The sequence below is a fragment of the Dromaius novaehollandiae genome, chromosome Z (genome assembly GCF_036370855.1).
Source record: "Dromaius novaehollandiae isolate bDroNov1 chromosome Z, bDroNov1.hap1, whole genome shotgun sequence".
NCBI lineage: Eukaryota > Metazoa > Chordata > Aves > Casuariiformes > Dromaiidae > Dromaius > Dromaius novaehollandiae.
In genome coordinates, this window is record NC_088132.1 from 8,987,191 (window position 1) to 9,015,179 (window position 27,989).

General features: G+C 46.8%; 1 protein-coding gene across 3 annotated transcripts in view; it reads left to right on the forward strand.

The window, feature by feature from the left end:
- CORO2A (coronin 2A) overlaps positions 1–27,989 on the forward strand; it is a 59,356-nt gene that overhangs the window by 12,183 nt on the left and 19,184 nt on the right. For all 3 annotated transcript variants that reach the window (XM_064501208.1, XM_064501209.1, XM_064501210.1), the window contains exon 2: positions 25,780–25,980. In XM_064501208.1, coding sequence (XP_064357278.1) covers positions 25,780–25,980 — 201 coding nt within the window. The remainder of the gene's footprint in view (positions 1–25,779; positions 25,981–27,989) is intronic.

Sequence of the window (27,989 nt, forward strand, 5' to 3'; positions counted from 1 at the left end):
TGACTTGTTCCTGGACAGTATGAAGAGTTTCTAAGGATGGCTCAACATAAAGATCCAGTGTAAGGCTTGGAAGTGACCTCAGCAGTAAAATAAAGGACAGGTTGCAGTTCAACCTGTACTTCATGATATGACTTCACTTTACATGTTCAAGAGGATCCTATTCAAAATACAGTCTTATGTTACTCACCAGGTCTGATGATAGGAGAATCTGAGCTTTCTTGTGATAGTGTCTTGGTAGCTGCCTGAGGCTGTGGTTTAAGCCAGTTTTTCTCTTCCCTTTACTGCTTGGTTCTGGTCTTAGCCTTTAGCTGTGCTAAGTGATCCATTTAAAAATAACCTGGCCGAGCTATTTTTGTGAGCCACATCTGCTCCCTCGTCCATCTCCCTGCTGTGCTGGCGTGACAGAAGAGCACAACCACAGAGTAATACCAGACAGTGGGGAGGCAGCAATACTGCCAGCAGGTATCACCATCAGAGGTTTTTCATTCTCTTCCCTGTTACATATTTCTCCCTGCACCAAAGAGACCAATGTGGTTTCTGCTTTGATTCAGTACAAATGCAGGAGGAAGGCTTAATCAGGAAGGTCACACTCTGGATTTCACTGTCTCCACCTTGTATTATGGAGAGCTGTTTTGTTTCATTCCTGGTAGCAATAGCCTAGCCCTGAACATCTATGCTTAAAATTATTTTGAGGTTCATAATATTTGGTGTCTGTGCTATAGTAAGTAAAATTTGCTCAATGTACATTTTGCTGAGTTTGAGGCTTTGGTTTGTCCTTGATTTTTGGTGGACTGCTTTGTGGCCTCTTGCTAGAAAGATGACATGACGTGGTACCTGCTGGTGACTGGGCATTTGTGGGGTACAGGGCTGCCTTGGGTGTCACAGTGTGTTAGTGGAGTCTTGCTGTTCAGTGCAGGCCAAGTTTCTATGAAATGCTTGAATTCTCTGGCTCAAGAAGAAATTTCGGGGGACAAAAGTACTGGACTTCCCTTCTGCTTATGGTCTGAGCAGATGATGTCTGCATCAGCTGAGGGCCAGGCCTCATTGCTGAGGGACTCCTGTCTCACCAGTCCTGAGGTTGTGTTCATCTGGTGCTCTTCTGCATGGGAACGTCCAACAGAGTTGCCCCAGGCAAGCCTGTGTAAGCTTTGAGCTGCTGATAGCACTTGGGAAATGTTGATGTCCTTCCTCCAAGGGATGTGCATGACAGCTTACATCCTCCCTTGGCCAGCTTGTGCTGAAAACAAGTGAGCAAGAGGGTCTGTTCTTGCTTGGATGGTTGTGTTCAGTGGGGCTGTACCTAGCAAGGCAAGGGTTTAGGCCTTGATGTTTTGTGAATGAGGAAATGAATTCATTTCCTTCTTGAGTAATTCCTTCACCCTCTGCTTCACGTCTTTTGCGTTAGTGCAATGTTTACATTTCAGTCAGAGACGGTTCTTCAGAATCAGGTTTCCAGGGCACTATATTTAAGTGTCTTTGCCACACTGGAGAACTGCTAGTATTTGCAGGGTTATTTAGAGATGGAGTTTCTGAAGAAAGAAAAGCATCTCCAGAACAAGGTCTCCTCTGAGTGTCCCAGTGATCTTGCTGGCTGTAGTTATTTTAATCCATAACGATCTCCGAGATCCTTATCCATCAGCACGAACAGTAAGTCCTCTCTGGGGTCACTTGGCTACAAGCTGGACTACTGCAATGGGCTGACGTTAGCAGGCCTGCAGGTCCCTGCAGGCTCCACGGGAGAAGGCACCGCTGTGCTTCTGCAGAGGGCTGATGGTCAGACTGGTGTTAATGATCACAGACAGCGCCCAGCTTGGCGCAGTGCAAGCGACCCACTGCCTTCTTGGCTCCAAAACACTGCTTCCTGTCGCCCACTTTCCGTGTGAAAATCCAGAGGTCTGCACGTACGACTGAGACAGGAGGTTCTTTGCCCATAGCTCCCGCTTTGGGGAAGGACACCTGCATCATGAGGCTGCTTCACTGAAAGCGGTGCAGCTCCTTGCCCAGTGCAGCATGAGAAGATGCTAGGGCTGCTGGAGATACCTGCTCTCTCCGGGGAGGAGAGGCACTGGGGGCTGGCAGGTTGCAGGATGCGGTGGGCACATGCCTGTTTTTAAAATGCACTGAATCCTGAATCTGAGCTCCGTAGCGGTGGGTGTGGATCCTTTAAGAACAAAAGGCAGTGAAAGGCAATTGATAAAATCTAGGCGCATTGCAGGAGTTGGCCCAGCGGCCTGGTTCCCAGCTGGCGGATTTAAAAGGCTTCCAGCTTTGGTAGCAGATAGGGTTATTTTTCCTGGAGTGTGCCTCTGAGCAGCTGTAAAAAGGTCCTGCCGCCTGACAGACAGGCACGCTGAAGGGTTTTTATTTGCTACTGTGGATTGATTGGAGTACAGATGCTCTGGAAGACATTCTGCATTATTCATGTGGTAGATACCTTTGCTAAAAGCTCATGTACAGCCTGGAGGCTGTGAGAAGTGGTACAGTCCTTTGTGTGGTTTTGTTGATTCACTGGAGAGGCTGGGCTACTCTTAACCTTGTTTTGTGAATACTGAGATTGATAAAGCACATCAAGGAACATGAGATCACTTAGCTAATGGCTAACCACCTGCTTTCTTGTTTATAAAAAACTCACACCAGAAAAAAAGTTTTGAATGCATTCTTCCAATAAAATTGCTTGCTAGACTGGGCCTGTTCATGAGACTTCATCTGTAACTTGGTTCTCTTCTTGTGCAAAAATTACACTGCTTCCCACAAGGGTCTCAAGTGGCTGTGGTGAGCGACGTGTGCCAACACGCAGTTTGCTGCAACGCATCTGCTGCAACTGTGTCCCTTCCAGGGTTCTCCATTAACGCATACTCGGTAGTTTTATCCGTGGAGATTCCCACAGGTGAACTTGGATGCCGCAGCACCAGCGGGAGCAGGGTCGCAGGAGGCAGCTCATGCAGCGCTGCTTTTGGGCTGCCGTGAGAGGACCCAGTGCAGGGTTCAGAGTGCCAGGCTCCAGGGCAGGGGATCCTCAGGGACAGCTCAGTCTGCAGTTGTGGAAGACGAAACTGCTGGGCATGACTTTGCCCTGTGATAGGTGAAGCCAACAAAGAGGTGAAAAGCCTCTGGACTGTTTATTACTCTTGTTGCAGTAAATCTATAAACCCCCAGCTTGTAGTATTGTTTGGAGTGACAAATACAGATGGCATTTAAAACTCTGGTTACTGCATAATCCTGCTCTCTGATAGACTTTGGATGCAAAGGTATTTATTTCTGATAATTCCTTTTTGATAGTGCTCTTAAACAGCAGAAGTGGAATTTGGACAGCAAGGTGTGTCATGTGGTATGTGACTGGCTCGCTCGCTCATGTGCCTGCAAGACTGGCCACGGCTTTGAAGGGGGTCCAGCTCATGCTCTGCAGCTCACAGACCATTTTGTGTGGCAGCACTGAGAAAAACTGGACCAGAAACAAAAAGGTCTGTGTTTACTGAGCACCTGACTCAGTAGGCTGCTGGCTGGTGATGGAGCTCTGACGGCCCTGACTGGGTCCCGGAGCAGCAGCTCAATACAAATAATGATAAAACATCTGAGAAAAGCAGGAGACTGCTCTATATGTGTAAGTCTTACAGACTGTGGATAATGCTGTCATTTTGCAGTTTGCCTGCAGGGGTACCTTTTTGAAGACACTCTCACGTTACGTTTTAAAACCTTGAGGATGGAAACATGTGGGCGGGTTTTTAAAATATACAATCTCAAAAATGTGTACCTGAGAGCAGTCAGATTAGTGAAAAATGTTATCTGGATAGGTGTAGGAGCCAGCACGCCAGTCTGTAGCATGGTTGCAGCAAATCCACATAGTGGGGCAAATGAGCTGCCTAGAGCAGACCAGCAGGGCCATATGGTGTAGCTGTTCTGTACATATGCCCTTGCTCCGACCACGCTGCTGGATGCAGGGAAATGACTGGCAATGGGTAACAGTCAGACATGCTGAACAAGTGATAGATTACTTGCAAAAGCAATCAAATTGGCAGCTGTGCATACATTTTCTACTTTTGAAGAGAATCTGCTTTTATAGCTATTCCCCCTCTCCCTTCTTCTCCTGCACAGGAAAACACAGTTTCTATTTTGAAATTGAAGAGCTTTGCCTGGGAAAAAAGAAGAAAATGGGATTGATAGTGATACCCACAGAAAAGAAATGTGCAATCTGTAGTTACTCTCTGGATTTCTAGAGTTTTTGCTTTCCATGTTCTGCAAAGCATGTTCAGCCACCTTTACTTATCCTGTTACTATCATTCGGATTTCCAGGCCTATCTGTGTGGGAATACTTTTTCAATATAAGCTAAAGCATGTATTTAAATTAATACAGTCACACCGGTGTTGCTGGTCAGATTAGACTCAATCTTGATGTGCAGAAACTGATCCAAAAGGGTCACTTATCCCAACGGAGAAGGTGAAGATGCTTTTCAAACCCTTTTTGCCTATAGTTCTACATAGAGGCATTTGTTGGCGTGCTGAGTAAAACCCAGGGTAGACAGAGGTGTAACCCAGTCTGTCCTACAGGTAGCTACTGGGATGTACAGAGCTGCCAGTCTGACTTCCCATGGTGGCAAAGTTTTGTGGTGCCTGAGAAGGTGTGTTATGACAGGGGACATACTGGCGAACTGGTTTTTAATTTGGACACTGAGACTCCTCGGTGTTGCTCCAGATGTCCAGCCACAGCTGAGACAGGAGCTCTCCTCCTGCGGCAGATGCAGCTTTGTACGAATAACCTGGTGTTTGGATCCTGCTCACGATGCAGCTAGATGGTCTGCCTGGATCTGCTGGACCTTGAGCTCAGTGTCACGTATTGAGAAAAAACCGTGTTTCCAAAACACAGTCTCAAGAGAAGTAAAGCTTGGAGATTGCGGAGAACTGGCACCCCTGGTGCGCTGTTACGAACAACAAGCCGTCTTCTGTCCCACATGCCGGCAAATCCCTGCGGGCTGGTGCTGGTTGCTTAGCCAGTAACTTGCTACCTAGCAACTTTGGCAAGCTTGTCGATCACCTCAGACAGTTCGGTTCCAGCTGGCAGTGCTGACAGCTTGTACACGTTTTAGTTTCTTGGAGGGATAAATGCAGAGCCCATCCCAAACCAGGCTAAATTCCTCTGCAACAACGAAATGAAAGAGTGGGAATTTGGGCTTCAGTTGGGCGGATGAGGTTAGGCAGTGCTTGTGGCTGATGCGTGGGGACCCCAGTCAGCACAGGCTTACAGCGTTTACCCGAGGATGCATACAAAACAAACTCTAAGCAATTAGCAAGCTGTCTCTGAGAACTTTGCAGAGGACAGGCAGGTTCCTGAACTCTCGGTGAAAGGAAATGTAAGCTTTCTTCAGAAAGAGGATACCAGAACAACAGTAAAGTGTGAAACATCCAGGAGAAATAAGGAGATGGATGGGACAGAATGAACATGGCAAATACAACCATGTCAGCGCACTCCGATTTCTTCTTAAGAAGGGTGGTGAGTCTGATGGACAGTGGAGATGATGTTATTTATCTTGACTTTAGGGAAGCTTTCAATGCTGTATCACACAATCAAGACAAGGGAATATGCACTGGGTTACACCTACCTATGGTAAGGTGTATGTAAATTGGGTGAGGGAACTGTACAAGAGAGCTTATGTGAGCACATGAGGGCATCCTTTTGAACAACTCATTATCTGGAATTGAGAATTTCTTAAGAAAAATTTTGTAGGGGTCTCCCTGTTGTCTGGTGCTATTCAGTATTTATGTTAGCAGTTACGACAAAGAGATAAAGCGTAAACAGGAGAACCCAAAAGGAGCAGGAAGCCTGCAGAAGGACGGGACTCCAGTTTGAAATGGCCTTGACGAGCTGAAGAAATGGCATGGGAAAAACAGGATGCAGTTTGGTAGTGGCAGGTTCTGGACTTAAGATGACACAATCAGCAGCACCAGTACAGGATGGGCAACACTCTGGCCAAAATGTAGCTCTGCGGAAAACTGTCCAGGAACTGGAGTATGTTGCAGGCTGAACGTGACCCAGTGACATGTTGTAGCAAGAAAATGCATTTTAACAACAGAATATCTGGTAAATTATAAAGGAAGCATTTCTTAATCCATATTAGTATAGCAAGTGTATGCCACTTGTGGGTGCACAACTGTTCTGGAAAAAAGCAGATCAGATGGAGAGAGCGGAAAAGAGATTTAATTTTGAAAGTAAGGAAAAACTGTGTAATAGTTAAGGTAGCTGAGTGCTGCGATAAGTTTCTTAGGAAAGTGATTGTTTGTCCATCACTGGAAGTTTTTAGAAAAAGATTGTTAGGGAAAGATCCAGAGAAATGAATGAGAAGAATGGGAAGAAAGATGGACTCCCAAGACTTCTAAACATCTGCTTCTGTTCCATGAATTCATCCTCCTGGGAGACATGCAGGCTCATAAAGAAGGTGGTGAGAACCTGTTTTGAACTTAAGCCTGCAGCACTCAGAAAACAGATACCTTCTGTCTCCCACAAATCACTTATCCATTTAAGGTTTTTCTTGCTAATCTCTTGCTGCTTAATTGCTTTGGTGAGGAACCATGGTGCAAACCTGTTGGAAATCTGAGCAGACTGTGTCGCAGACTTTTTGGCTTTCATTTGTGCTGAGGCTTTACAAGCCTTGCTGAGGTTTATAGAAGCTGTGCTGGCAGTATGTCATCTTCATCTGTGTATCCACTGATTCTGTTCCCAGTTTTACTTTGATCTCATCTTCTTTTTCCCCAGTGTTCTCTAAAAACCTTCTAACATGTTGCTATCCTGCTTGCCTCACAGAGGTACTTTTAAATGAGAGAGGGGACATTGCAGTTCAGCTATTCTTGCTCCTTTAAGTGAGCTGGTTGATTTCTTGTGTTCATTCTGTTTTGCCATGAACATCTTCTGCCTGTATTTTGGTTTCAGATGGATCCTCTGATGAGTCCCACACAAGGCAGGGTTCTGCAATGGGAACTTCTCCCAAATTTTCCATAGCAAACACACAAGGAAGATGCTGATCAGGTTTCTCCTTTCATAGAAACACAGAATTGCAGAATAACTGAGGCTGGCAAGCGCCTCTGGAGATCGTCTAGTCCAACCACCCTGCTCAAAGCAGGCTCAGCTACAGCAGGTTGCCCAGGGCCACTCACGTTATGAATATATGTTCTTTTCTGCTGAGCTTCTTTTCAGCCTGTTGTTCCTCCAGCCTCTACGGGTACATGGGGTTATTCTTCCCCAGGTCCGGGAATTGGCACTTACCTCTGTTGAACCCCATGAGGTTCTGTCAACTCATTTCTCCACCCTCTTGAGGTCCCTCTGAATGGCAGCACAACCATCCGGTGTACCAGCCGCACCTCCCAGGTTTGTATCACCTGCAAACTTGCTGTGGGTGTACTCTATCCCACCAGCCACGTCATTATGAAAATGTTAAACCATCACCTTCCCAGGGGTCGATGTGAGGCTGACTGGCCTGTAGTTAGCCACAGCCTCCTTCTTGGCCTTCTTGAAGATAGGCCTGGCGTTGCATTACTCCGCTCCTCAGGAACCTCCAATGATCTGCTTATGCCTGAGTCTGGTCCATGCTCACATGAGGAATTCCCTCCAGTCTTACAAAACCCTCCAGGGAAGAGTGCATGCTACTTGCAGAAAATCGTGTTTTGTTACAATACTTGTTTTAGCAACAGGGACAGGTTTGCCCACTGCCATTTCTACCTGAGCCCTTTTCATTGCCATGAAAGCTGGTGACAAACAAGGACCTGTGTGATGTGAATTGACACCCCAGTACTGTTCACTTGTGTCTAGAAATTTGCACCTTCAGACTAGCACAGCAAGCAGATACCTCCTTCACTGCTTGTTTTGTGATCGCTGTGCTCCCGTCAGGATTGCGGCAGACAGCCTTTGCTCTGCGTAAGCTAGAAGAAGAGGTGAGAATTGCACATGGAGCAGCAGGAGGTTGAAAGTTTTAAAGCCATCTGGGAGTGAGAAGTTCCTCTGCATGCTCTTTCCCCAGTGTCTATCACTTTGAAGGCTCTTGTTTAACCGTGGTGACAGGGCGCATTGGAGCACATGTCCTGCAGTACTGGCTCTTGGGGAGAGAGATCTTCGTCGTGTGGGAGAAGCGTCAGTAGTATTATTTAAAATAAATATAATGATCTGATGTTTGTAGAATCCTTCTCTCATTGCCAAAACTGCCTGCTGTAGCAGGGAGGAGCTGTAATTTGTGTTAGCTGGCTGCTAACAGCTGTTTCTCAGTACAACGTGCTTCTGTGTGTGTTTTGCTAGTAAGCAGCATCTGGGGGTAAAACGTTTTCTACAGAAGATATAAAAAATATTGGCCCTGCTGACTTGATATCTGTACTGTACAGTTCCCTGGCTGTGTCCTGATGCAGGTTAGGTAAGAGAAGAAAGTTTGGGAGAAGCTTGTTCCACAGCTGGTCCTCTGCTGGTCTAGAGCCTCAGTTTCTAGATTCACCAAGAACATGCGTCTCTTTTCAGAAGAAAGGTCAATAGTCTGTTTAAAGTGGAGACACTGAAACCAAGATCATGGGCTTGTGCAAAGATTGCACCAGCTGGGTTTGGAAGCAGGTAGCAGACGTCTTCTTGCTTTAAGAAGCAAGAGCCAAGAAGCATTTTGGGGACAGCAGAGGGAGCAGAGAGTGGTTACCTCTCTGGTGCCTTTTTGTACAGTGTTTTCTGCATGGAGTCATGTCATGAAATTTATAGAGCATGTAAGAGGCTGTCAGGCAGAAAACCAGCAGTATTTCATGATATATTAATTGCTTTATTTAAAAATTCATATTTAACTGCTTCCTTTCTACAAGTCCTGGGTACTTGGATAGGAATTGCTTTCCTGTTTCCTGTGCCCAGCCTCGCTGTGGTGCAGGTGTGTGGTGCAGAAAGTGTGTGGTGTTGAAGCTGAGTTTGTGTGTGTCCTGTTCATGTTATCTGGCTCTAAGCATTATCTAATTGCCATTGGCAGAAACAGGACAGTCAAATGGGCTTTTTGAGTCTCCCAGAGTGACTCTTGTATTTTGGCAGCAAGTTACATTATTCATTTCTCCATGGGGTGTGGTGAGTTTTGAGAGGATCAGCTTTGTAGAAGGAAAGGGCAGGGAAGGGAGGAGAGAAGATTTGGCAGGGGAGAAGAAGGATAAGGAGAATGAAACTGAGACAAAGAAATCAGGCGAGAGGTGGCCAAAGGAAATAATGGACCTAGGCAGATTTTGGGAAGGGTCAGTGGTTCCTGCTTTGGTTTATTACCTGGAGCTGAATGCACATAAATATTTTATTTTATGAAGTGCTGGTACAGGACTGAGAAGGAGATGTGTGTCTTCTCTGGAGCCTGTCTTTTAGTTGTCAGTCCTTGTGCCAGTTTTAGTCTGCTTATTTTTAAGAACTCAGAAATATCCATCTCTTGTGGCAATCTCCTTGGATACTTCCAGACAGTTCTCATGAGAGACTAGAAAGGCTGCTCTGCATACAGTGATCTTGTGCTTATACAGGCTTGGTTTTGGATGAAGCTTGTTAGAAAGGCTGTGAGGAGAGGGAAGGGGCGAAGGACTCGTGTCTTAGTGGACTCCTGTTGGGTGCTGCTGGCCTAGACGTGCTGTGCCTGGTAGGTGGAGTGAGCTCAGAGCGGGGCTTATCCATCTCCGGCACCCTGTTGAGCAGGGAAAGGGTGCTGGGATGCTGGGGGCATACGGGGAGGCAGCTCTGAGGCACAGGGATGAGTGTCTGCCGGTACAGCAAGGTGGCACGCAGGGAGGTGAGATACCTGGCGGGATAAGCGAAACTGCAGGAATCACAGATTGGGGCTTCCACATCTACTTTCTGCCCAAGAACAGTTTCAGAGGCCTGTATCCCATGTTGGTTTTGGGCTCTGGGCTAAGGCAGAGTGGAAACCGGTGGGTGTTTTGGGAGAGGAGGGCAGAAGAGCCTGAAAATCCTATGTGGTTTGGGTGTCAATAATAGAATCAAACGGTGAGTGCCTCCTCATAGCGATGGCGCAATGCTTTGAGCCCAGGTAGGCAGACCAGAGATAACATCTGGTTGGCAGCAGCAACACCCTTTCCCAGTTATGTGTCTCACCTGGTTCAGGAAAAACTTTTTTGTGCCTTGAGGCCTTGGAAACCAGCCTGAGGGCCCAGGGGAAATTTCTGGGCCCAGCTACCTAAAACATTTTGTGTGCTCAGTGACTTTGAACACCAGCCCTTTTAGGGCAACTTCAGGCCTAATTGTTCTGAAAAACTCTCAGCCAGTGGTCTTGGACACCGTTTCCATGAGCCTCAGAAGTGGTTTCCAGCCTGGTTAGCTTGAACAATTTTCTGTGGCCAGGGCCTTCAGACATCTCCCCTGAAGAATCTGGAGGTGGCCCAGCCAAGAGGAGAAATTTCTTCTTCCCACTGGCTTGTTTCTCTCTCCTGGGTGCTCTGGATGATGTTTTGTGCTTCTTTGAATGCTTTTGTGCCTCTGCTTCCCTTCTTTTCAATGACATTTTGTAATCTATACTTTTGAAGGTCTGATCAGGCCAGACTCCTTCTGCCCACCATCATCTTCAGCTCTGCATCTACATGGTGTCCTCACCCTATACATCCTTTTTCCAATCCCATACAGTTGTCAAGGTTAATCTGAGGCAAATAAGGGCCTCCTTGTTTTGGAGAGGACGATAGAGAAGGTTTAAACTCAAATGCTAATTCAAACACAGGAGCTCAAATTAAACTTTTCTTTTCCTCTACTATTATACCACTGTTAAAATTAACCCTGTACAGTGAAATGTCCAAAAGAAGCTATTCGGACATGTTATCAGTAGGAGTGATGGCTGTTATTGAACAGCTTGGCTTGCAGCATGGCTCTTGGTACTGCAACGAAACAGGTTGCTCTGCAGGAGCTGTGTCTAATTCACCTGTTTTGTCATTGATGTTAAGAATGTCTTATTGCAAATAGATTAAAATTAAGATGCTGAGTGTTCTGCCCGTGTGCTGAAGAATGGGGTGGTAGCTGGGCAAGGAGTTCCTGAAAATACCAGAAGATTGTGCCAATTTAGGAGACAATGAAGCCAATACAGTTGGATGTAATTCTGTCATGTTCTGAACAAAGCAGGTTTACTGCATATGAAATCACAATATTATGTTATTTTACTGTTCCAGCTCTATTAGTCTGTCTCCTGTCCAGAAAAGGATCAGCTGTAGTTGTGTTGTTGCTGCTAGTTTTCATCTGGTCTGTTTGAGAGTCTCCACTGATGGAGATTCATGCCTTTCTCTTTTCTGCTCCTGTGACTATTAGAAAGTTGTACTACTGCCTAATTGGAGACTTCCCTGATATAGTTAAATCACATGATTTTTGACTCTCTGTTCCTACTAGACATGGAAAGCAGATGATTCAAATCCTCTTATGCAGCAACTTTTTCCATGTTTGAAGCCTATTATCATGGCTTCCCTCTCATCTCCACTCTGAAGCTTTTCATTTTTCTTATCAGGTCACAGTTCTTCTATTATTGGTCGAACTGAATTCTCCTCTAATTTTGTGGCACTTTTTATGGAGTATAATGCCCAGAGCTGAAGTCTTTTGTCTGGTGTTTGTCTTGTTGATGACTGGAAACACCAGCTGAACTGAAGTTCCAGTGCAGGAACTTCGGCATGAACACTCAATCCAGTGCTCATCCTCTCTTTGCATTTGTTGCCTGTCACAGGCCTCATGTTGCTGTCCTGGAAATACAGACAGTTCATGCTGTGATTAAGTATTTCAGCAGAGAGACAGCCTACCTTTCCTCCCGCTTGCATGTTCGGAGCAGGGAACATGCCTGGGAGTGAAAGAAAATACGTAGAAACCATACAGGTCATAAATGGCAGGTGCTCAACATTTCCTCTCGCACAAATTCAAAGGAAAATTGTCACCCACGTTAAGCAATTTGCTGAATCAGGTTGGAGAGCAGAGGAAACACTCTACTCCAGAAGTACGCAGGTGCACATAACACAAGGCATTTGTTTGATGGATAGGGACCTGGTAACTGATAGTTTTGCTTTGTTCGCCTTGGAGTTGGAAAACAAGGGCTCTTCCTGACAGCCAGCAGTTGGGTGCAGTGAGCTTCTGGCTTGCACGTCTTCTGGTTTCACCTCTCCTCTCTCACAGCGGTGATCTGATGTTGCATTTTGTGCACATGACAGGATAGGACGTGCTGGGCAGCAGATGGTAAGTGCTTTGGAGTTTGCTAGCCCCTTGGGACCAGGAAGGAGCAGAAGGCTGGCATGTACTGAACAGTGTGTAATGTAAGCGCTGGGCCTGCCAAGTGGGCTTTCCTGTCCCCAAACTTCTCGGTCAGGTTACACACGCATCTCGCATCTGATCCTGAGTAGTCCAAATTCCTCCTTGCTCCACCTCTGTGCAGCACCGCCCGTGAGGGTGCTCCCAGCACTGCTGGGGACGTGTACGCATATTCACGGGTGAATGAGGAAAGGTTCAGTTGGCACCTACTTCTCCCTTTCTGCAGTGGAGGCCAATCTGTGATAACATCTCACCTCCTGGCTGCATGCAATGAGGCTGCGGTTCCCTGGGTGAGCTGAGCCGATCTCACGGCTGCGAATGGCTCCTGCTCTCGCTGCTCCCAGCCATGAAGTGTCCCCACCCCATCCCTTTGCGTCCCATCTGGCTCACATCAGATACTTCTGGGATCTGATTCCACTCAGATGGGTTATTACGTTTTTCATTTTTTCTTTTTTTCCCCAGGTGAATGTTCTGCTCTTTGAGCAAGTGAAAGCAGCTCATGGAGGGAACTGGCAAATGCCAGTGCACAAATAGACCAGGAGTGTTTGCTCAGAGAGGTCAGCTCAAGGCACTGTAGGGAGCCACACCTCTGAGCTGGTATTTCCAGGAGATTAGTGCCCATCAGTCTTCTTCCAGGCCTCCCTCAGGGTATAAGGGAAATAACTCCTTAGTCTGTAAGCCCTCCACCTCCTGGCAGTATTTACAACAAGACAGTTAAAAGCAGAATAAAATGTTCCGAGTGTCTTGAGTTTCCAGACCACTAGGGTTGACCTGGCAGTTGTGAGTCTTTCGCAAAATACTGTGCACTGGAAGAGAAGGTGCTCTCAGTTAAGGCTGGGCTAGGCTGCCATATGTTGGGGTTTCCTCGAACGTGATCTCCTTTTTCACCTGGTTATTTTGTCTACTAGCAAGAGAAATTCATCCACAATTCACAAATTTCAGGCACAGTGCAGGCAAGTCTGTCTGTTTGGGATAAGTGGCTAAGTGGGAACATGCTGGCCTACAGAGAAACACATGTGCAGCCAACTGGACATGCATATGCCAATTTGTTTCATCCAGCATTTCCTGGATGGCAATATGTATGCCTAGAGTAGCTCAATATTCACCTCCCAAGACTGCTCCTCAGTGGTGCAGACATCCCTAGACTTCACAGCTCGTTAGGAGCTCAGGCCCTCAGCAAGGAGCTAGGACTGTTGCAGTCAGATTTCACAGATGAGTCATGAAAAGCTAACTAAGGATGGATCCTCCATCTTCAACTGTCTGCTCTGCAGAGGTCACGTAAGTGTTTCCACCTTCAAGTCTGATAAGCACAAAAGGACTGAGTAGTCATGTGTTTGAGGTCCTCAGGAATCATAGTGGTTTTCCAAGCACCTTTGCACTTGGAACAGACATCCTACCTGTTCTGAGCACTTGGCTGAGAATGGCTCCAGCTTCATTGGCTTCTCTTAAAATATCAGATCCCTCTGCTGACCCAAGGACAATATGACTTTGTGTCTTAAAAAAAAATCAAAAAAGTCAACAAAAGGTCTTGTAAAGCAGCAAGATTCAGTTGCAGAATCTTACAGATCAGTTCTACAGATCAGTTCTAGGTTTGTTCCCTTCTGATCTTCCTTGCATGAGCTATTTGTGATGGTGCTTGCTGCATCAGTGATTTAACCTGTGTGTACCCAGAGACAGTAGGGCCTGTTGCAGCCCAGTATTTCACCGACACTTCCACACTGTGCTGCAGATTGGAGTCATCTCCAGAGGTTTCTCTGGTTACTGTCAGCACCCCACTGTGCTGGGCCAGTGGCCCCAATCCCTACTGCTTACAGGGGACTGGACCAGACAAAGCTTTCATGGTCAGATTGCTTGGATTCTAGAAAGACACCTGTTCTTTGCATATGTGAGAAGTTGCAGCCATAACCTGACTTTCTCTGCCTCATTCCTGCTGTGCTCTGCACCCCAGGCAAGAGATCCTTTCAAGCTTGCATGAAGGTTCCTCTGCTCTGCAGATGAGGCTCTCCATATCGATCAGGATGTCCCTGCTGTGTCTCTTGCAATTGCATTGCATCCTGCTGGCAGAAAAGGCATAGGAGCTGGCTCCTCTCTTTATACCAGCGGTGATGAACTATGAAGCAAATGGATGCATTTTACTCTATTTCATATGAATGTTGTTTCTCCCAGCGCTACGGCTGCACAGCTCAATGGACAGAAGCTGTCTAGGAAAAATTGTTCAGCTCCAGCAAGCTTGTGGTGATCATCTGCTCCAACCTGGTGAGCAGAGATGTGAGAAATGCTTGCAGAGATCTTTTCATCCTCCTCCAATACCTCTTGGCTGCTTCAGAAGAAAAAAACCTTGTTAATATTCTTTGATGCAAGTGGTGGGAATGACACCCACAAGGTCCCAGGATTTGGTCTTGAGAGCTGAATGAAGGGAAAACAGTGTCTTGTATTGCCCAAGCAGGATTTGCTGGAACTTGGGCTTTGCTGTGCTGGATCGCCCTGCTCAGACATGACTGTGCAGGGGACAGGGGCCCTCTCTACTTTGGGTCCAGCCCTCTAGTGCAGTGGGAGAGCTACCCCCATTAGTCCCACAATACATGCAGGGCAAGCATATTGCTGTGGGACGATGCAAACATTTCATTTTTAGGCTTTCTAAAATACATGAATGTAACACTTTTTGGTGGGTGGTGGTGCAGGTTTTTGCAATAAAAAAATGGTCCTGTCTTCTTGACAAAATGTTGGCATATTTTTCCCCTTTTCCTTCCTGCCATGTCTTTTACGTGATGTTATTTGCTGCTTTGATAGAGTTTTGAAAGTGATTGCCCCTTCAAACAACAATTCTCATAGAATGGGAAAGAAACATGTTGTCACTGCGCCCTGTCAGAGAAACAGAAAGAATTGCTGAGGTCACAGGGCGAACTCAAGGTTTATTGGGTTGAAAGTCCATGTCATATGACTGTGCATCTTGGCATGTTGCCAGATATATCTTTTAGGGCAGTGCAAGAGACACGTAACAGAGGTTCAGAGGCCCTGAAATCATAGAATCACCAAATAACTGGGGGGGGGGGGGGGGGGCAGGCAACTCTAGAGACTGTGTAGTGCAGACCCCCCAGCTCAAAGGAGGGTCGGCATGAGCAGGTTGCCCAGGGCTGTATCCAGTTAGGTTTTAAATGTTTTGAAGGATGGAGACTCCACAGCCTCACTGGGCAATCTGTTCCAGTGTTTGACCACCCTCATGGTAAAAAAGCTTTTTGTATGCTTAGAAGAAATTTCTTGTGCTCTGATGTGTGCCCCTTGCCTCTCGTCCTGTCACTGAGCATCATTAAGAAAAGTCTAGCTCCATCTTCTATATGTCCCCCCATCAGATATTTATACCTCTGTGGTATAAGATCCCCCATGGCCATTTCTTCTCTAGGCTAAACAGTCCCAGGTCTCTCAGCTTCTCCTTGTATCAGATTTATCTTCACGGGCCTTCACAGGATTTGTTCCAGTAAATCCATGCCTCTCTAGTACTGGGGATCCCAGCACCGGACCCAGCACTCCAGATGTGGCCTTACCAGTGCTGAGGAGAGGAGAGGAACCACCTCCCGCAATGTGCTGGCAATGCTTTTCCTGGCGCAGCCCAGGAGGCTGTTTGCTTTCTTCACTGCAAAGGTGCATTATTGGCTTATGGTCAACTTGGTGTCCGTCAGCACCCCCAGGTCCTTCTCTTCAGAGCTGCTTTCCAGGCAGTTGGCCCCCAGTCTGTGGTTATTCCTCCCCAGGTGCGGGACTTTGCAGTTTCCTTCGTTGAACTTTGTGAGATTCCTGTCAGCCCCATTCTCCAGCCTGTCGAGATCCTGAATGGCAGCGCAGCTGTCTGGTGTATCAGCCACTCCTCTGGGTTTCGTGTCCTCTGCAAACTTGCTGGTGGTGGACTGTGTCCCATCATCCAGGTCATTGATTAAGACATTAAACAGTATTGGCCCCAGTATCAACGACTAGTGACTGGCCTCCAGCTGGACTTTGTGCTGCTGATCACAACCTTCCCAGCCTGGGAGTTAGCCAGTTTTCTGTCCACCTCACCCGATTTTCAGTGACTTTACAGGACACAGTGTCAAAAGCCATACTAAAGTAATAGAAACAACACCCACTGCTCTCTCCTCATCCACCCGGCCATCATTGTAGAGGGCTATCAAGTTTCTGAGTCATGATTTCTCCTTCACAAATCCATGCTGACTACTCCCAATCACCTTCTTGCCCTTCATATGTTTGGATATGGCTTCCTGGAGGTTTTCCTCCATCACCTTTCCCAGGGGTCGATGTGAGGCCGACTGGTCTGTAGTTCCCCAGAGCCTGCTTCTTGGCCTTCTTGAAGATAGGGGTGGCATTGTTTTACTCTGCTCCTCAGGAGCCTCCTCTGATCACCATGACCTTTCAGAGATAAACAAGAGTTGTCTTGCAGTGACATCAGCTAGATCTCTTTGCACTCGTGGGTGCATCCTGTTGGGGTCCAGGGACTTTTGCATGTCCAGTTTGTTTAAATGTTGCCTAACCTGGTCCTTCTCCACCAAAGGCAAGTATTCCTTTCCCCAGACTTTCCCTCTGATCTCAAGGACCTGGGACTGCAGAAGGATCGTCTTACCAGCAAAGATGGAGGCAAAGAAGGCACTCAGCCTTCTGCATGTCCTTTGCGACCAGGGCCCCATTCCCATTCCTCAGCAGGCCCACATTTTCCCTAGTCTTCTTCTGGCTACTGGTGTACCTGCAGAAGCCTTCCTTGTTGCCCTTCATGTCCGTGGCCATATTCAGCTGCAGGTGGTCTTTGCCTTTCCTAAGCCTGTCTCTGGCTACTTTGGGCATATATTCTATATTCCTTCTACATCCTTATGTCCCTTCTTCCACCTCCTGTACGGATCCTTTTTATGTTTGAGTTTAGTCAGGAACTCCTTGTTTGCCCATGCAGGCCTCCTGCTCCCTTTGTTTGATTTCCTGCTTGTTGGGATGGACTGCTGCTGAGGTTGGAGGAGGTGATCCTTGAAAATCGACCAGCTTTCCTGGACCCCTCTTCCCTCCAGAACTATATCCCATAGGATTCTCCCAAACAAATCCCTGAGAGGCCAAAGTCTGCTCTCCTGAAATCCATGGCTGTCACCCTGCTTTTTGCTTTTATTCCTCCTCTCAGGATCCTGACCTCCACCATCTCATGGTCAGTGCAGCAAAGGCTGCCCCTGACCTTCACATCCCCAGCCACTTCTTCGTTGTCTCTAAATATCTGGCCCAGAAGACTGTATCCCCTCTTTGGCTTACTGAATATCAAATACTGCCTGGGGAAAATTGTTGGTAAACTACTCTGCCTGTGTGGGATTTGTCTGAAAGTGACGAAGAACCTCAGACCTGATCCATGCTGTTGCCTGTGGCCCGTAGGGCAACATTCATCACATGTCATTTGTCATAATTCCTGTAAAGTCAGCTCTGTACATCTCTGTTTTATTACTGTTAGAGTACAACTTGTTTTTACTAGCACAGAGCGGGTGAAAATATGTGATTTGGGAGGGTGAAGTCCTGTAATATAGGAAGTACTGCATGTTTTTCACCTCAGTCACCATCTTGAAGGTTTAAGCAAACACAGCTTATGGCAGACGTTCAAAGGTGGAGTGTGTTTACCAGCATGTCAGAGTTAAACTAAGCTAGGGGGAGTTTTGGAGCTGAGACGTTATTACTGATCTGAATGCAATTAGTGGTTTCATTTTCTTGTTTTGGATTTGGTAATCATAACTTAGGATCCCTGCCTACTTTGAAATGCCTTTGTGTGGAAATTGATTGGTTTATAACACCAATAAAGTGTTATTTTATATGACATTATTTGCAAGGATTTATACAGCAAAAAGCACCAAGAGATGGAGCCTATGAAAATGTGTTCCCTAAATTTACACACTCTTTGTCAGTCATTGCTCTTTGATGCGTGTGAGAAGAACTCTGTATTTGAGACATAATTGTCTTGCTAGGTGCTCAGAGAATTTCTGCTAGTGGCATATTGTACAGGACAGTGGGGTAAGTGGACTTCAGTTTGGTTTTGGAGTTGGCGTTTTACCTTGATAGAGCTGACTACCTAGCTAAACTGTGCAACTCCTCATCCCAGCGTGCTGTGGGTACTAAGAGTTTGGACAGGTTCAAGGGAAGACAGAGAAAGCCCCAAGGGTTACAATATACACAGAAACCTCTGACTTGGGAAGTCTTGAGTTGCAAATGATTGAGTGCTGGGAGAGTATTCAGAGGAGGGGTGTCCTTTTTTTGTTTGTTTGTTTTTCCTTCCTGGTCACCTCTTTTGCCTGATGTCTCTGCTATTCTTCTGCATTAGGGATGGTGGTAAAGGAGAGGAAACCTGGAAGAAACCCAAATAATTGTGGTGTCCAAAACTGAAAACAGAGGTGGGAATTGAAGTTTTAAAAATGAGAAAGAAGGACCCTGCAGGGGACACTGAGCAGAGCCTCCCAGCAGATCCCACCACCTTGGACTGGGTCCAGGGAGCTAGGGGATGCCCAGGGACTCTGTCTGGAGCTGTGAGCAGACACAGCCCTGTTATTGCCAGGATCTCCCCATCCAGCTCCCTCTTCGTGTTGAAGTGGAAGTCAGTGTGAGTAGGGCCAGGAGGAGGTTGGTGAGAGAGTCCTGCAACTAGGTGGGGCCTTGAATGAGGAGGTGGAAAGTGCAGCTGGAGCCTCAGGAGTTGGGGGATCCCATGAATGCACCTGTGCCTCTTGTTCCAGGGAGGGTTTTGCAGCTGCCACTGGGCTGTGGAGTCAGCTAAGGCAATGCTGCAGCCCCATGGGGCTCCTCAGCTCCCAGCAGTGAGAAGACCCTTCTTCTGGTGCCTAGGTGGTACTCGGGGTATGGAGCAAGTGAGATGAGCATGGAAAGCTCTCTGCTTGATGAGAGTTGGATGGATCTGTTTGATGTGAAATCTGCCAAAATGAAGTATGGGTTCATCTGGGGAGCTCAGAGGCCCTTACCAGGTGAGTGGGGGCTGCCCTGCTGCAAGACTTACCCAAGGTAGGAGAGGATTCAGGCTGGTCTTTCCTTCTGGGAGTGGATGGTGGGGAATGATGCTGGTGAGTCAAGTGGGCAGCATGAACTGCACCTGGAGGTCTGTGAGGCTGATGAGGCCTGACCACCCTTAGGTGCACTGTGAGGGCTCAGTCACCTGTGGAACGACATGGGGATTGTGCAGCTGGGCTCATATGGGATGGAGCCCACCTTGATGGCTACAGGAAATTCAATTGGTGAGGGTGGATGGGGTGGGTGGTTAAAATGGGTGGAGTTTCAGGTAACACCTGATCTGGCTGATAGACATGCTACTTAGCTGCATCCTGTTCTTGTCTGCATTTTCCTATTGCTGCCTTTGACCCAGTGATGGACAGCCACGTGATGGAGCAGGATGACTTATCTCTGGTGATTGAAATGAACCTTTGACATGGAGAGGGATGGCCTGTACAACTCTCAGTGTTTTGGCAGGCCCTGAATTAGAATGACTTGAATCTGAGCTAATGAGTTGCACGGTCTCTTAATCTGTCTTCACCAGTTTGCCCATCCCACAGAATTTCCTGTGCACAGTAAATGCGCATGTGTGTTGTGTTCACTTAGGAAAAATAGCTGTGACTATCTTAGTAATTGTTCACATTCCTACAGTAGTGTAGGTTCAGAAACAACCCTGCTTTTAGGTAGAGTTGGGTCTGGCTGGCAAATGTCTGTGCTGGCGCTCAGTTTGGATCTGAATTATTTGCCTTATTCAAGTGGGGTCAAAACTGTGCTTTTTCTTTGTTCAGTTTGGTATAGGCTTTTCAAGCCTCAGCGATAGAGGTCACCTTGCAGGAGTAGCTGAGCTACCAAGGGATATCTTTTCTGTGAGGAAGCTGTTTTGGCTAGGTGACAATCTTGCAGGAGTAGAGAATAAAAGAAGAAAGTCCACTTATCTCTGGCTGGTACAGGAATGCAGCAGATAACATTGTGTTGTTCTTCCAAACAGATATTTTAGAGCTGCTCAAATATAGCACTGTAGAGAAGTGTTTTGCTCAGCCCAGCTCTTCCCAGCTTCTGTATCTGGGCTGCTACTTGGCTCTTCAGGTGGCTCATGCCAGTTGTGTTCAGAAATAACATTCTGCACATCTGCATTGCAATGCGTCATGACACTTTGGGCCACGCTACGGCTCCTTCTGGGAGCAAAAGATATACCAGAGATTGGGATCTCCTTGCACCCTGCGGGCTGATGAGACTCTCCTCTTCCACTCATCATTTGCAGAGCTACCTTCTCTGGCACCTGTGTAAGGAGGGGAGTCCTGCTCTTTGCTAGCCCACCAGAAAAGGTTTTCTGAGGCTTGGATGGGAGATGTTGTGAAAACCATGCTTTCTCCCTTTGTCTGGCCACAGCTGTTTCCTGCCCAGCTCTGCCTTTGTTCTGGAGCTCTCTGCTCTGTTTGCTGAGAGCAAGGAGTGGAGCTGCCTCTCCTCACTCTAGCCAGTCCAAAATGTCCCTCCTTCAGTCCTGGGGAGAAGACATGGAGCTTTGTCAGATTGCCTCTCCCAGGAAGAAATACGGTATTCTATCTAACAGAAGGAAGAGCAGATGGGGTCAAGATGTACTAGATGGGGAATAGATGAACCAACACCTTCCTTATGGAAGATGGAAAGATGAGGAGGAGAAAAAATGACTGGAGCAGCTGCTGCTTTAAGAGAAGAGCAGGGAAAATGGTTGTAGCTATAAACTGAGGCCCCTTCCCATAATAGCTGAGCAAAGAGCTGGGATGAGGACTATTGATGGAAATGGGCCATCAGTGGCCTTTGACTGGTTCCTGTGCCACCTTGACACCAGTGGAAGGATATATCTGGTGAGGCTGGGTGAAGGCAATCTGCACTGGGGACCTGTTGGGGGGTAAGTATCTTTGTAGTCCTTTCACTATCTATACACCCACGTATGCATTCAGTGTTGGGCCTGAATTTACACATACAAAGCATGTGGTGTGTTGGCAGCTCTGATGGAGAACTTCTGGGAGTGCTGCGGTCTTCCCTCTCTGAGGATCTTCTTGCAGGCTCCAGAGCTTGCACTGTCTAATAGGTGAGATCTGTCAGAGCCCTGGTTATGCTGTTTTCATTAACAGCCAGGTGGAAGATGGTCTCCTGCTGAGGAACCACATCTTATCCACTGCAGGGCTTGTGGCAAACAGGCTGTATATACAGGGGCTGGAAGTGGTCTCAGTTTCTGCAGGGATTTGGGACAATTCCTGTACACAGGTTTGTAGCTCTATGGGCGTGCAGGATGTTACTTCTCTCTGCAGCTTTCCTAGTTCCAAGAGTGCTCTTGGAGATGCCCTCTGCATGTGTTGGTACTTCTTTTGGGTCACAGGAGTTTTCAGCATTCAAATGAGACTTTTTCCAGTTGTTATTATCAAGCCTCCAGAATTCTTCTGTATTCTGCTTTCTGTTGTATGTGGCTTTGCTGCAAAGGAATGGATTGAATAACAAGGTACAGATTTCCTGGTTGCAGCTCCAAACCTCATTCATCCTTCTAAGGACTTTCTCCAGCCCTTTTCTTCAGGACCAGTGCTGTCTCTATGTCTTACAGTCACCTAAAATTAACCTTCTGGATTCAATGAGCCTCAGTCCAGTATATGCAAATCCCAGCCCTGGATTTACTCACTATGCCTCTGGGTCTCTGGTCATATTTTGAACAATCTGTTCAGATGGAGCAGAAGAGATTGCATGAGTTCAAACTTTTACGCGCCCCTTTCTCCAGAATAATTTCAAGCTAACAAAGCAAGACTATTGTTTGAACTTCTCACCATGCTCACTTTAGAAACTGTTGCTTTCAAATACCTTTCCTTTCCCTGCCTCTTTTACCTAAGTGGTTGGTGCTGTCTTCCTTAACATGATAGTTGTTCCAGACTCGGCCTGTTTATTTCTGTCATCCTTTTCCCCACACTGGATACCTCCTGGGCAGTACCTCCTGGATCTAACTCCATTTCTGTGTTATTGTGAGGCCACGTGGATCATTCTGGGGCCCTGCTTTAGCTCAGAGACCACCTTCTTTACCTGGACAGGACTGTGCAGTTTCTGTCTTAGGCTTTGGTTGTGTTAAAGCTGCTGCTTCTCTGTCCTCCAAGGAACATCTGTGTCAGACCAGGTCCCCTTTAAACGGTTCTTCAGTGGCCCCAGGTTTCAAAGACATTTCATTTTCTCAAAAACCCTACTTAATTTCTGTAGCGAAGGTGTGACTTTTTCAGTTCTAAATCGTAGGGTATCAGTCTGGTTTGAGGGCACCATGTCCTTGGTTTTCCTCACAGGATATTCCATGCTAGAGGTTGGCTGCAGTCCTCCTTTTTTCCCATACATGTAGAGAGCTTGGATCCATGTTGTCACTTCCTTGGCTGCAGTTCTGTGTGCTACCCAAAGGGATGGATATGTCGCTTTCAGGCCTTGTGGTGCGTAGGAGCAGCTGGATGAACTTCCAGAGTCCTCAGAACATGGTCTTGTCCCATCAGGCATGGGATATCAGTTTTCCATATCCTGCAAATTCACTCCCTGCCCTTGGTCTGTGGATATGTCAGGTAAATCTGCTGGTGCTATGGCCACTTAAGGAACACGTTTTGGGATTTTACATGTAATAGTTCATGTTGATCGCAGATCTTTCTCTCTAGGCAAAGTCCAAGGCAGATTCATAGGCAGTGGCTTGTATGCCAAGATATTGAGACACTACTGTTCAGGCACTCTCCCAGTCTTGGACAGGTCCTTTGCAGCACACTCGTGCTTTCTGCATTTTGTTGTCACTCATTTGCCTGAATTTCATCTAAGCATTGTAATTTTATCCTTATTTTGAATTTCGCTTACGTGAATCCTAGGACTGCTGACAGAAAGGGGTCTCCAGTCTCCAGTCCAGCCTCCTGTTCAGAGCAGGACTGTTGCCAGCGCTGGATCAGGGAGTCTGTGACATTGTCTAGCCAAGTCACGGGGATGTCAGTGGGGATTTCCAAGGACAGAGACTTCCACTCTTGCCCCCCTTCTGCCTTGGTGACCCGTTTTAGAGCTGCACCACACTCCTCCCAAACATGCTTTTCCTAATGTCCACCTGTCTGCTTTGTTTTGGATCAACCTCTCCATTTGTACCAGATGCAATCTGCTGAGGCTGCACCTGTTCAGATGGATTTTCTCCATATACTTTCCAAGATTTTTTCTTTTAATACTGAGGTTTCTATTCTGACTGGAGTGGTGTTGTCAGAGCGACGCTGTGCCACTGGGACTATCTTTGCCAATTGGCTGGAATTTCTGGTCATATCCTACCCTCCTATCCCTTGGGAGATTTGCAGGTGTTTTGAAGTCCGTTCCTGTGGCAGCTGAACCTTAACTTTACAAACTGAGGTAGGATAGAGTTATCACTTCCTAAGTATATTCCAAAATGTGCATTTAATTCCTTTTACACTTGTTTACCATTGAAATGTTACAGGTAGTCTGCATGGGACATCAGTATCCTGCTGTTCCTGCTCTTTCTTCTTATGAATGATCCCCCAAATTGAGTTTTTATCTACATGTGACTCCTTTCTGAACTGAGATCACTGTCGCAGAGAAACCTAGGACTTCCAGACCACAAACTCTCTCCTACCTGAAGAATGGCTTAGGTAGAAGTTCCTTGGAGCCAGGAAATAATTTCCTTTTGGAAAACTTGTGTTTCTGCTGTTAGGAGCCACTTCATTCATCCAAACAATGTGGTGGGTTTTTTTTCAGTATGACTAAACCTAACTACCAAATGAGCATGAAGCTTTCTGGGAGCTCTGCACCTCTGGAGCTCTTTGGAGAGTTAGCCAGTTTGTTTTTGGCTGTGAACACCCCTCCACCTAAAATTGTTTTCCCAAGATCACTGCTTTCTTTTTGTAATAACCTTGCCTTTCTTTATCTTTGTTTGAGGTATGTAATTGTCACTGTGTGAGAGATCTTCTGCACCTAGCGGTTTCTGCACAAGAGATTTAATCAATTTATGAATGAGTGCAGGGTTAGCATAGGTAAAACTTGCCAGGGTAAAAATAAGCAACAAAAAGGAGTATAAAAGCAACCTGGGATGTGCCTGGACTGATTTTTTTTGCAGATATGAGTATTTGTTCAAGGTGGGGTTTGCTCAGAGCTGTGCTAGGGGATTAGGAGGAAGACAGGACTTATGTTATTCAGTCCAACATCTCCCAGTGCAATGTGAGATGAGAGCTTTTTGGATCTTTGGTTGTTAGGTGCCTGTAGATCTCCTTTTCAGATCCTCAGGATCAGGAAATACAGCTTCACAGGGTTTAATAGTCATCCTCAGCCAATTTGAAATGTGCCAGAAACATGGACATTTCTCTTTAGAACTGCTTAGTCTCCTGCTCGTCAAGTGGAGTTGAATGGTGATGATGTATCTGGCTTTCTGCCACTGTTTGCAGATTATTCTACAAAAGCTTACCCATATGAGGGAGTGGTGTAAATCCTGCTGTAACTCAAATGCTGCCTGGTTGGGTTTCCTGTCAAACTGGGATATCACTCTTTTAAGATCCAGCATCACTAATAATACTATTCACCAAATGCACTTTAGACTGACCAACATTGGGCAAAACCAAGCACTATCCTAGTCTTCGCCCTTCCTCACGACTGATTCTGTGAGGCGCTAGTTCACCTCTAACTTTTTTGCCCAGTCTGCATTTCCTCTCCTTTGGGCAGTAGGATCACACCTTCCATGCACATCTCACTGTTTGGGTCTTATGGAAAAAGTGGGAGTTAATAGTCTGAACTGCCTTTTCTGTCCAACACTAGTAGTTTCCTGTTTGAAATCAGTGGTGTCAGTTTCATAAAGCTTCCCTGTAGGAAGTGATTCTTGTGTTAAGCATGTATCTCATTTAACTACCATTTAAAATGCTGTCTGTCAGAGGGCTGTGGTGTGGTTATAAACCAGACATGCAGAATGTCATTGTTAGTGGGGAAGAAACCCAGATGACTGTAACTACTTGTGTGATTTGTCAAACTTCTTTTTTTTCCTTCATATGAGCAAAATTTAGACTCCTTTTTGGGCCTGAGCCACCTGACGGCTCAATGAAGTGTACATCCAGACTGGCATGTTTATTCACCATCTCTCAGGCTTTCCCCACCCAAGATGTTTTATCTTTTATGCTGCTTCAGCTCTGTGCCAGGAGACATTTTTCTCCTCCTAAGCTTGCTGCCATATGGCCCTGTCCCAGCAATACGGACTGCTGGAGCATGTCCCGTGTGGGAGCAGCAGGTGGGCGATGGACAGAGCTGTCTTCTTTCCCTTTTGCTGTCATCTCTGCAAGATGAAGAAGAGCATCGGGTGCGGAAACAGAGGTCCAGTAGACAGGGAGAAGAGGAGAAGGGGAAAACGTGGGTGGTGACGAGAGCAGGGGTGAGAGGAGGGTGAGCTGGTGCAGGGGAGAGGGGAACGGAGGTCTGCAAGCCGTGCCCAGCCTCTGGTGCCCGGGCTGAGCTTGGGAAGGGCAGGGTGGTCCTCACGGTGCCATGCTTGTGCTGTCGCCTTGCAGATGTCCTGGCACCCCCTGTACCGCAGCTCCAAGTTCCGGCACGTCTACGGCAAGGCCGCCAGCAAGGACAAATGCTACGACTGCGTGCCCATCACCCTCAGCGTCCACGACAACCAGTTCTGTGCCGTCAACCCCCACTTCATTGCGGTGGTGACTGAGTGCGCCGGAGGTGGGGCCTTCCTCGTGATCCCCGTTCATCAGGTGAGCGTGGCACACGGAGCTGGCTGCCTTGAGCAGACTGCGGTGCTGCGGGGAGCTGGGCTTTGCATACGTGGATAGATCCCAAAGAGGGTATTTGGCTAATGCCATCACCTGAATTGCAAAATGTGTAGAACGGGCCCCAGGTTCCCAGCAGGTGCTTCTTATTCACACATCTTATGTAGCTGCTTGTGGGTTTTGGACAACTACTTTCACTTCATATCTGAACTGCCTTCCTTGTATAATCAGTAGGAATTGTGTTGTTCAGATGTTTGACTCCTAGAACAAATGGCAAATCAAAAAGCAATTATTAGATGCAGAGGGCAAAAACTGAAAAGGTGCTTTAGCTGCATGGCTCCTGCTGTCACCAAAGGCAGATACTGTGTGTTTTGTTCTAACTACCTTCTGCTTTGTGAAAGAACAGAAGAGACGCAGTTATCAGACAATGAAGCTCTTAAGCTGCAAGCACTGATGATGGAAAAACTTTCCTTTCAGAAATAAGTACCATGCTTGTGGGTTATGAAGACTTAGGGATCTTGTGAAAGGGAGAAGCTGGTTCTCTCATATTTATTGCATCTGCAAAGTTAGTCATGCACTAATGTAGATTAACTTCAGTATAAGATTATGAGCTCTCTGGAATCAGGGCAGACCAGATGAAAGGCAAAAGTTCAGTCTTTAATTAAAAGTTAGTTGATAGTGTTACTGTAATGCCACTTTTTCAATATGTATTTGTTAAGGATGAAAGTGAACTGGCTATGCTTGAAGAACCTAGTACAGTTCCCGGCCCTTCTAGACTCTGTTTATTCAGCTCATTCACTACTGGTGCTGTTCAGAGACGGTGTCTCTAAAATCAACCACTACCTTGTTTTTCTTGACTGAGTCACTTCTGCCCCTTGACCGTGATCTGTTGAGGCTGAAGAACTTGTCTTTATCATAGAGCTGCACCTATGAGCAGGCAGCTGGTGACTGCGGGACGGAGGGTGGGACCCAGCCCTCAAAGTGTTGGCAAAGCGAGCTGAAGACATTTGCGCTGCTTACTATTAATTCTTCTGTCTTCTCACCTCTTCCTTAGTAACAATTTTTCCATTATTAACACCTGCTTAAGTATTCCCCTTAGAACTGGAATACTGCTTGTGGAAGTCAAAGGCATATTAGAACTCAAAAGGATACAGAAAAGAATAATTAAAATACATAAATGAAAATGTGAAATTCCTTTCGTGTGAGTAGAGTCTTTGGAAGTTAGGTCTCATCAGGCTGCGAAAAAAAGACAAATGAAGGCACCAGCATGCTGCCCAGTCTGGAGATCTGTGATTGGGATACCATTGCCTTCCTGTGACTGACAGCTGATCCATGGTAGTTTTTGAATGGATTCCCAGGGAACAGCCACATCCCAAATATGCCGCAGTATGGAGGAAAAGCCTGAGAGCCAGGGACTTAACATTCAGCCAGGGTTTTAACCCTTACAAACGGTTCCCCTTTTGCGAGGTGTCCCACACACGTCAAATGTGGGTGCTGCTGTTCACGCTGACTCCAGCCCTCACCAGGCACTGCTAGCTGCAGGCCTGCTCGTGGCAGAAAATACTATTTCCCATTAGCACTGGTCACTTGCTTCCTCTGGAGGAAGGCAGTAGATGCCGGTCAGGATGGGGGGGCCCATATTATAGCGCATGCTCCAGGGGTGATGAACAGCTGCTTGGACAGACTGCTCTCGCTCCTCTGATGTCTTTGCGTGTTCGTTCTGTATGTGCTTGCGGAGCAGCTGTGCACCTCTGGATGTGCTGGAGTGCAGGCTGAACTTTGCTCTGTTTAACACTGCCTCCCTGCTCCTGCTGAGTCACGGAAATTGAGTGCTCTCACTACTCCTCGAAGAAATGCCATTTCTTGCCTTCTGCACCATTCTTCCTCTCTTTCTGAGAGCTGGGGGATCAGGTTGGGGTGGGGATCAGCAGAGCTCTGCACAGGGAAAAGTCGCTCTGCTGTAGATACCTTCCTTTTAGCAGGCCTAAAAGTGC